General features: G+C 37.3%; 1 protein-coding gene across 4 annotated transcripts in view; it reads right to left on the bottom strand.

Moving 5' to 3' along the window:
• The window catches only part of rab11fip5a (RAB11 family interacting protein 5a (class I)), a 25,676-nt gene extending 16,389 nt beyond the window's left edge, over window positions 1-9,287 (bottom strand). For all 4 annotated transcript variants that reach the window (XM_016545552.1, XM_016545553.1, XM_016545554.1 and 1 more), the window contains exons 1-2: window positions 8,857-9,287; window positions 1,196-1,707 (exon numbers count right to left, since the gene is read on the bottom strand). In XM_016545552.1, the coding sequence (XP_016401038.1) occupies window positions 1,196-1,707; window positions 8,857-9,233 (889 nt within the window). In that variant the 5' untranslated portion in view covers window positions 9,234-9,287. The remainder of the gene's footprint in view (window positions 1-1,195; window positions 1,708-8,856) is intronic.
• Between the last annotated feature and the right edge of the window lie 1,665 nt (window positions 9,288-10,952).

The following is a 10,952-nucleotide window of genomic DNA, read 5'->3' as shown; positions in this document are numbered from 1 at the left end:
GCACGTCCATGTATAACGCTTCTCATAGCTATGTGAAAAATATCTGTCTATCTATACACATAAAGTGTATAATTGGAACACAGTTTATTGGAGCTGATGATCAGGTGAGAGAGAGAGAGAGAGAGAGAGAGAGAGCAGAGCAGAGTAGGGGGACGTGAGGAACAGGATTAAGAACCGCTGCTTTCTAATGTGAATCCATTAGAATCGTTAGAAGACAGAATCATGATTCATATACGAATAGAGTTTTTCGTGCACCCCTAGTTTTGACGGCATGGTAACAACTCTTCCTCTTCTCTAAAGCAGCACAACATGGCCTCGCCCCCTTTGTTGCATGTTCCTGGGGGCGGGGTTTATCAGGGATTGTGATGTCACAAACCCGGGAAGTAACTCGTTGTAGTCCCTACGAGCCGCTTTTGTAGGCATTAAACTGCCATAATTTTAAAAGACGATATCTCCGTTTGCATTGAACTTTCAGCATCGCAACTTTGCAGATATTTGTTTATGCTCAAACAGCATTTTTTAAAAAACATTACACACTAAATAACGTTAAAAAAGTGAAATCGCAATCAACCACCCCTTTAAGCTCAGTCAGCAGCACTTGAGACATTTGTTTTTTTGAAGAAAATGAGGGATCAGTCTAAATTTGTTTTTAATTTGTTTCTTGAACTTTAAATCATGTAAATATGTTCTAGCAGACTCCAGAAATAAAATTATCAACTTGAATAAGCATATTATGGGCACTTTAATATGTGTATTATTTGAGCTGTAAAACTGTTTAAAATCAACATTTTTACAGTCATTTTAGTGTTTTAGGATTTACAACATTACATTGTCATGACAGCAAAGTGGTAAAACTGAACAGGTTAATGAGCAATTTTTTCCACACTAAAATCATGTTAACATAAGTTTTGTTTTGTTCCTCAACTACTGAAACAGAAAGTATTCTAATGTTTATAGATTGACCCCATTCATTTCCATTGCAAAAACCTCACTGTAACCCAGATTTTAGCTTTTTTTAAATATTTATTTATTGATTTTTTTGAAAGAAAAGCAGTTGGAAATTAATTTTTATATCAATTGAGTTTAACTTGTACTGAACATGGAATATATATTATAAAAATAAAAATATTTATATATTTAAAAAAAATATATATATTATTTAAAAAGAAAAACACCCAGATTTTGCTGTGCATACCTGGACTGTTGTCTGCAGTCAGGTTGCTGCTGTTACTCGGAGAGTTGGACAGATCTGAGACCACCACACTGATACCTGCCGTCGGGCTGAGGCTGCCGCCCCGCGATGAAGACTCGCTGCTCTCGGAGCCCAGTGACGTGCTTGAACGCGTGTCTGAAGACTTCCTCAACCTCCCACGCAGGAAAAAACTTCTCATCTTACTCCTGCGGGCCTCCCCGCCTTCATCATCCTCGTAGTCTTCCTCGCCGCCCCCATCACTCGGCAGCCGCCCCCGCATGCATGCCAGTGCTCCGTATTCACCAGGGACGATGGCAGAAGAGGAATCTTCTTCGCTAGAGCGCTTCTTAGCTCTCATGCGTTCTCTGAGCTTATCGAAAGCAGAACGAGGTTTGTCTTTCATGGAAAGGTCGTACATGCTGGCCGTCAGGTTGTGCCGAGTGAACTGTACGGTCAACTGAAGCTCCCCTCGTTCTTTCTCCTTTTTGCCAGTTTTAGAATGCAGCCGGTACCACCTATGAACAATAATGAGTTAAGAAAACTGTGTTAAAGGGATGCACAAATGAATGTAAGCGGAACTACATCATCTAACTGTTTATAGCAGGGGTCACCAAACTTGGTCCTGGAGGGCTGGTGTCCTGCAGAGTTTAGCTCCAACCCTAATCAAACACACCTGAACCCGCTAATCGAGGTCTTGCTAGGTATAATTGAAACTTCCAGGCAGGTGTGTTGAGGCAACTTGGAGCTAAACTCTGCAGGACACAGGCCCTCCAGGACAGAGTGTGGTGACCCCTGCATTATAGTAAACAGTATTTTATACAAGAGAAATACAATAAAGGGGATCAGCACAATGCATCAAAGTATCAGCCATCAAGAAAAGCATATACATTTAAGCTGCTAAGCTAGATGTCATTTCATCTATGAATGCCGACCTTGCATATCTTTTTTGCTGTATTTTTATTGAATTTGTACATAGTAAAACCTTTTCTTTTTCTATATTCAGAAATGAGCAATTCTTTATTCAGTAATGTTAATGTTTTTAATATATTTCCACTTGAAACCAAAGCTAAACTTAGGAAGACACATATCTAGATTAAAGTACAAATCCTGGAAAGAATCCGCAAAAAACATCATAAGGTTTGGTTCAGAGGAGAGCCTCAGGGTATCTACACCAAAATTATATTAACATTGGCTCTATTTTATGATTATTTTTTTAGCAATGCACAAGAAATGCATATTTAGGATATAATTTTGAATGCTTATTTCCTCTATTTTTAACATTTAGATTACCTTTGCCATCATCTAATGGTCACAAAGTTAATCTTTAAAAACACAAATAATCTAAGATAAGATAATCTAATATAAAATGAAATCTTCAAAATCTCAAAATGCTCAAACCTAACAAACAACACTGGACTGGACTACATGGAAAAAATAGCATAGGCCTACACACTCAAAATATATCATCTTCATATATCTTCAAAATATATATTCATGTTTGAAACAAGGGGAAATTATCCATTTAAAATGAATGATTTAGATTTCTTAAGGTGTTTTATTTTAGACAAAATGCACAGAATTTTAATACCGGCCATTTTTCAGTTATTACAAAAATATATGTGCATTTTTTTTATATTACACCAAAAATGTCTCTGTCCTTTGGATTGGTGGAATTGTGAGTGAACCTTTATATTTCTAGCAGTCAGTGAAGGCTGAAGGATAGATTTATTGATCTGACGCTGTTGGGTTTGCCAGGTGCCCTCTCCTCTACATTCACACTCACACATACAGTTCTCATTTTCAAACACAAATACACAAACTTTATGTTTGAACTTAGATCACAATGCAAATGGGCTTCCTGCTAAATTAAATGGAGGATTTCCTGATACTCAATTTTGTTCTGCTTCATGTAAACACACAAACTCACACATGCTGACAAAGGCAGAGCTGGGACAAGAAGGTCAGCTTTCTTCCATCAGCATTATTGCTTTTCTAGACACTTCACACGACAGCAAGGCACACACATACACACACTAATAATGCAATTTTCTTATCGTTAGAAACTTGGCTGTTTAAACAGCCCTTTGACAACACATTAAAAGAAAACAATTAACCAATTAACAGATGAACAGATAGGCAGATCCACCCACACAGGAATGTCTATTAATTATTCACATTTACTAATAAACACATTTGATATTATTCCAGTGCACTGTTTTGTTGCTATGGTAGCATCACATTGATGCGACACTGGGATATGTTGTTTCACATTGCAATTAGTAAAGGTGATACATTAATTTTTTACATTAAAATAGTTCCTCCTGTTCAAGTTTAATATGCAGACAAAACTATAGGTTTGGTGAACAGGTATCACTTCAGTTTTACTTGGACTATGGGTTGAAATGGGGGTAGTTTATGTTCCAAATCAAATTAAAAAGCAATCAGTGCATCTGGGAAACACACATATTCACACATACACAAACAGAAAAATATATCAGCCTTGTGATCTTCATGGCAAAGTATCAAAGATCACCAGCATCATCACAATCTCTCGCAGCAAATCAAACATTCTCCTTCCAGGTTGTACATCTACAGCCCTAAACACAGCGCAAAGTCACTTCATCCAAAAATGAACACCCTTGTCAATTATAGATGTGCAAGCATAATTAACTACCTTCACTTCTCATCTTTTGAATGTCTAATCACTGTTGATGTCATTTCACTTTACAGTCTTTAAAAGCCATATATTTCTCTGTAATTTTCTTAAATTCATTCATAGTTCAATTGACCAATTTATTCGCAAGTGATGAATACTATTATGCCCACACTCAAAATATGCCAACAGGACACTCTCAAGGTGCAAGAAGGCCTAAATGATCGGCATGATCAAAACTTTCTAGAACAAACTGTTGTGGACAATTTACTACATACCTTCTATCATCTAATAGTTTATACTTTTAGCATGTAAAAGGCTTTTTAATGTAATTTTGAAAACGTTCACCTTCAGGTTGTGGTACATGTGTCTTTTTGCTGTTAAATCTTTAATTGTCTTAAAGTAAACATGGAAAACTTTTATATTTCAAGATAAGCGCTTACTGGACTGAAGCAATTTGATTTTCCATTTCCATATAATTTTTTTTAATCATGTTAAAATGTGGGTATCATATATTGCATAATGTTTTGTCTCCCACAATAAACTTGATAAAAATAAGCATTTAAATATTATTGTATTAAGAAATACATTTGGGAGATACATAGTGACAACTAATATTTTTATGCATTTGTAAGTAGTCTGTTATATTGTATTAAAGACCTCCTTGAGTTACATAAAATTTATCAGAATTTCATCTTACTTTTTGGATGTAAATATCAGCAACTGCACAGCATTGCTTATTTTTGCCCAGTTTCAGCTGCTAAATAAAACTCAGGTGTTTTTCCTCCTTAAGCCCCACATTCTCATTAAATCATAGTATATAGTCTGATAAAAGTCTGATGTATCAAATATGATACAAAAAAAAAAAATCTTAAAACAATTGTTTAAAATGTTCAATAAACTGAAATTTCAAATAACTTTAGTTTTATGACTATTATTTTATATGTCAGAATTTACACGGTTACGTGTCTTAGATTAATGCTACATGATGTTTCTAAACAACTGAATAAAACCTCTTATCTCTTTAAGTAACACCTTCCATCTTTGAGGCAAAATGCCTTCTCTGCAAATGTTGAGTTACAAGAGGTAATCACATGTATTGTAGCAGTATGTATTATGTACAATGGTGTGCTCAAGCAATGCCTAGTCCACTAAGAAACAGAAAAGCAACATGAACCTACTAAGAAATTAGTAACTGAATATTTTGCCTAAATTTACTCAGAGTTCTGTGTGGGTGAAAAACGTAACGTGCAAAATGCGACTTTCTGTGTCTTTGAAGCGCTTAAGATTCAAAAGCAATTAGTCAGCAGCAAGTCAAATGAGTCATTTGCACTTTCACTGTTTGTTTTCTTTGTAGCATCTTTTATAATCACCACACCAAACCAATGAGCCCAAAACACCCACTAGTTCCAGTATAAATCTAAATAACCCAGATTCAGCACTACAATCATTTCACTTCTATGTGAGGTGAGCAGCAGACTCATGCCCAGTGTGGTTAGATGTGGGCTGTATTGCTCAGCATCCAGCAGAACAGGCACTTACACAGTGTGGTCCTTTCGAAAAATTCTGTAAATAGATGGAAACACACATTTCGTGCCAGTATAGAAAAATCTGACAGTTTCCCATGATCTGACTAAATGCTATAATCATGAAGTGCAGAGTCAAGAGTGATCTAATCGTTATGTCTTACAATGGTAATTTGCCAACCCACACACTAACTACATGATTCATCTGTCTTCCCGATTCACCCCACCTACACAAACAAGGGGATATACCAACACGCAATCTGGAAATCACCAGGTACCAAGAAGTGAGCAACACATTCAGCAAATATCAAACCCTCAGAGCACTTAGTATATGAGGGACTACCTGAGACTGATGGGACCCAGAGAAACTATCAGTTTTGGGCCAGGCTAAAGTGCTTTTCCATGTATAACTTTGGGTTTGTGTCAAATGGGGATTGTAATTAATAAAAAGAATGAAATAATAATCTTCAAATTTTTATTTTGTATTTTTTTCTTGTATTTACACACAAACTTCAGAATCTGTGCATCAGGGGCCAGCTTTACAAGTTACAGCTCAGCCTATAGTTTTGATATAAAGGGGCAACTTACAAGGTTACAACTTACGCACTACTAAATATTTTTGTGTTGCACCATTAAACTTAGTTGAAACATAGCTCTTTATATAAACTAAATATTTACAGAAGTCTCTGACCAGAAGTAATGGTTGGAATAAAACAGCTGCATCAATAAGCTCATTTACATGACTTCAGTCTTTAGACCTATATCATAATGTGAACATTTACTCTTGTTTACATTTTACTTTGTTAGCAGTAATTCAACATGAGCCCAACCTACACAACTCGCCTCTGTGTGCATGTCAGTAAAATCAATAATAATAAATAAATGCCATTTTTGTTTTTTTGCATGTGCGTGTGTGTCAGTATTTACTTATTTATCCTTATTCATCTCAAGTTACTGTTATTTTTATATAAAAATTACATATGTTATTCATGATTATGTAGTATCGTATTTTAACAGAAATTTTTTTTTACCATTAGTTAAGATTAACTAATGGTATAAGTTAAAATCAAGGATAAACTGAAATTCACAGCCCTTCAACTTCTGCTTACGCATTTGAAGGAAGCTATTGGATCATTTAGGGTAAACGTCATATTATGCAAATAAGCATTATTTTACAGAGAGCATATGGCCTACTAGCTATATGTTCTGCCTTAAAGGCACAGTTCACCCAAAAATTTTAATTTGCTGATTTGGAACACATTTGGAGAAATGTAGCATTACATCACTTTCTCACCAATGAATCCTCTGCAGTGAATGGGTGCCGTCAGAATGAAGGACCAAACAGCTGATAAAACCATCATAATAATCACAAGTAATCCACAAGAGTCCAGTCCATCAATTAGCAGCTTGTGAAGCAAAAAGCTGTGTGTTTGTAATTAACAAATTATAAATTTCTCCAAATCTGTTCCGACGATGAAACATTCATCTATAATATCTTCAAAATTTCCAGCACATTTGTATTTTTGGGTGAACTATTCCTATTAAGAACAGATGGTGCAATGGATTACTAGTGTACACAAAGAGGAAATATAAAAGGAGGGTGAGCGGTTTAATTTATTTATAGTTACAAAAGATTTCTATTTCAGATAAATAGTGTTCATATCGATATCGGAATTATATCGTATCGACCGAAATTAAGAAATATATCGTGATATCAATTTTGGCCATATCGTCCAGCCCTAATAGCGATTTATCGTAAAATTTGATAGTACCAGTTGAGTTGAGTTACAGAGTCTCATTTAGGCTACCATTTACTGCCTGTGTGTAGTGCATACCTCTAATTGGCTGGATTAGGCCTTTCACTGCAGTGTACGGTTGCAAAATAATTGTAATTGTGTCACATTACCAACTCTTGACCCTGTCAGTCTCACTTGTCTCATAAAAAAGGAACTTCTTCACATACGTTAAACACATCAATTCTGGTTCCATCTCTACAGAAGTGATACCAGAAGAGCTAGAGAGCAGCACTGAAGAGCCTCTATATAACACAAATAAATGATTTCTTATTTGCTTGCCTGTTACAGGAAGTGGGGTGTATACAGAGAATAAACCTCTCACAGCTGTAGTGTTAAGAGTCTAGATATAGAACCTCTCACACCCACAACTCAGGAAAATGTCTTTCCTCAGAGTTAGACACATAAATATATGCACAAACACTACTAAAATACATCTTGAAACACTTTCCTTTGCATGCTACAATGAAACCGATAAAAATATGTTTTCTTTTGCCTCAGGATGAACGAGAAATGAAGAAGTCGTACTCCACTGGTCTGATCAAACGCCCATCTTGAGCTATTCTGAGCTTCTGATATCTGTTATCTAGCACCACAGCTGCTTCTGGTGTCACTCAAAAACTATTGGCTACTTCTGGAGAACAATATCTTAATATGAACGGCCAACAGGTATGACAGCAAACCTGTATAGGTAGATGATAAATAACATGGACATTAAATTTTTATTCAAAACCAAAATTTTGTATATGTCTATAGGTTCTCTGGTCACCATTTATTTAGGCAATTTTTAAAGCCCTTTTTTCCTTTAATAATTTATTTAAATGGGTCTGCAATTTAAGAAATGACTTTTTTAGGTATAAAAAATGCTTTTTCAAATGGATTGTGATGCTACATAGAGTCGCACATCACAATGCAGTGACACTGCTGTCAAATCATGCCAACTGCCCAACTATCGTTGGTGGAATGGTAACGCAATTAAACAGTGTGATGCTTTTATTTTATTATTAAACTTTTATCTTAACCATCTTTGAGTTACTAAGATTCTAGTATAACCTAAAGAAGAGGTTCTTTGAACTCCCTATTTGTATATGTTAATGTAAAATATGTGTGAACTGCTAAGAGACTGTGTTGGTGAAGCACAAAGAAAATTACATTTAAAGAGAAAGCAACATGATCCAAGCCTTCATTTTCCTGCTTGTACCTTAGTCTTACATAATCATAAAGGTGACAGAGAAAAGCTAAACTGCTCATACGCATAAACAATGACATATTCCACACTTTGTCTGCAACTTCCGCTACCTAAATCAGACAGATGTGAAAAATGTAGACCATCATCACAGATAAAGGAGGCCCCCCAGCACTACACATTTTGGATGTCTCCCAGATGGGACACACCCTTGGAGCCTCTACTAATGAGCTCAGGAGTGTTTGATGAGAAAGATGTGTACTACTGAGAGGCCTAAGGAACAGATACGGGAAACACTCAAGACAAATTCCCCTACTTTCCCCTATGGTCCAGGCCCATTTAAGAGGGCGTGACTGCAGAGGAACAGATTCCAGCACTGAGTAAGACACATGTGACTGTGCTAATGACACAATATTAATTCTCATTCCTATATCCAGAGTAAAAGAAGCACACCTTCTTCTTCAGGCTGACACTAATAATAATAACAACAACAACAAAAAACTCACTCATTTTTTATGTATTTCCGTTCCTGAAATGCTTCATCCAGAGGTATGACAGCCTGGCCCAGAAACACATCAAGTCCTATGAGAGCTCGGTGCATCACGGTGAGGGTCAGGTCGCCAGCACCGGGTGGGTACGCGTCTCGCCCTCCCTTCTCCAGGACCCCCGGCTGCAGCTCGAAAGAGCACTCCTCGCCCCATTCCGGGTCCGTGGTCTTCTCCATCACGCAGGTGGAGTATTTCTCTTTGCCCAGCTGGATGATGGTGTAAACGTCGCTGGTGCCGTATTTACCCTTCGCGCGCAGCCCTCGGGCCCGTAGCACAGTTACCTGCACGTGCGTCGGCACCCATCGCTGCTCCTCGTCACTCTTCACCAAGGACATGGTCACCGGTGCACCGACAGTGGGGCAGCTGGTAACGGCTGTTCTCCCGGTCCAGCGTCGCCTAGTAACCGCCAGCCTATCGTCGTGGTCCACGGTAAAACATTTCGGCACGCGCGAGACGTCTGTGTTCGCGCGCCGGCGTGGGTCGTTTCTCTCTGCGGCGGTACAGCCGCCTTGCAGACCGGTCCACCGACGTCACTGCTTTCTCCTCTCCGCAGGACAAGGAAGTGACTCGAAGCGGTACCCGGACTACAGCATACTGCATTCGTGTTGCTCTAAAATACGCGCTCTTTCGTGTGCATTTGAGAAAAACAGCTTCACTGGGCAGCCTCCGATTAAATAAACAGTCGCTCGTTGTTGTACCGCTTATGATAAATGCTAAACTTGCACCGTGGTCTAGCTACCGCGCGTGAGAATCCGAATACTGCCTTATGATGACATAATATTGCAGATACGGTGATGCGCGGACTATAAACGGGAAGCTGCTGGTACATGGCAGGGTTTAACCCTCGTGTTGTCCTCAGACACTTCACAAACTTGTCAATTTTGGCCCACATTGAAAACCATTAAAAATTCATGAATTTTTAATAGTTTTCAATGTGGGCCAAAATTCATGAATGAGGTGCATTAGGGTGCAAATTGGTCAAAAGCCTTTACCCGTCTTTAAGGAAAAGGTGTTTGTCATGTTGAAAACTGTGTTATGTTTGATGTTAAATTATGTTAAGAAGATAAAGCATTGAATGTTAATGGAAAGAAATGTTAAAGGCTCAACTTGGTCTCTTCCTGGTTAATAACAATAGTTTCGTTATATGTATTTAATCCCAATGTATGTAGAATTTTGCTGTGAATTCATGAATGGTGTGCGTAATTTATAAATAAATCTGTAATATAAGTCCACTTTGTACATTTCTCACAACAAATCCACATTATTTTGCACATTTATCACAACAAATCCAAGGGCTTTTTGCCCCAGGCCCTTTTAGCCCATCATGTACCCAGTCATCAGAATTTCCAATCGCTGGACTATCGTTTTTACTCTCCTTCTCATCTTGTCAAATTTCATACTTGTTTCTCTCCCTCAGATATATCTAGCTGAAAAGATGGAAAATAATCCACTACCCATGGCATGGTAAATAGGAGGCTACTGCTTGAGCCAAAATGAGAGCGTTAATGCTTAGCTAGCTATAATTATAGGTAGTTGACACTTGGAAACTTTTCTCTTTTTTATAGGTTTGGCACAACTGAGATTTTAGATTAAACTTTACATATAGGTATAAGGGCAATACTTTTTTTTTGATGTTTCATTTAATCAATTCTGATTCAAAAACTTTAAGGTAGTTTTAGATGGAGTGTATTGTATCATACCACAGACTGTCACTCTGCAGGACATTGCATTCAGCAGTTTTGAAACATTGTTTCTAACACTACTCTCTTTCTTCCCATCTTACAATCTTGAAAATGTCTTACTTCCTGTTGGGGTCCTGATTTGCAGCATCAAGGATACCCAAGAGATTGCCCATTTAAAAATGTATTTTGTGAGGCTTTCGACAAGACTCAATAATTTGTAACTTTAATAACTTTTTACATTTCATGCGTAATGAGATATAATGGTAAAATGTACATTTATAGCCATTTTTGAAATTAGACCCCAAATAGATAATGGCAATATATGTTATTGATAATACTTCTATCCACATTGTTAATTTTCTTATGCTGCCA

Source organism: Sinocyclocheilus rhinocerous, unplaced genomic scaffold (genome assembly GCF_001515625.1).
Source record: "Sinocyclocheilus rhinocerous isolate Xijiao unplaced genomic scaffold, SAMN03320098_v1.1 scaffold789, whole genome shotgun sequence".
Taxonomy (NCBI): Eukaryota; Metazoa; Chordata; class Actinopteri; order Cypriniformes; family Cyprinidae; genus Sinocyclocheilus; species Sinocyclocheilus rhinocerous.
The sequence above is the reverse complement of the archived record's forward strand: the minus strand, read 5'-3'. Positions and strand labels throughout refer to the sequence as shown.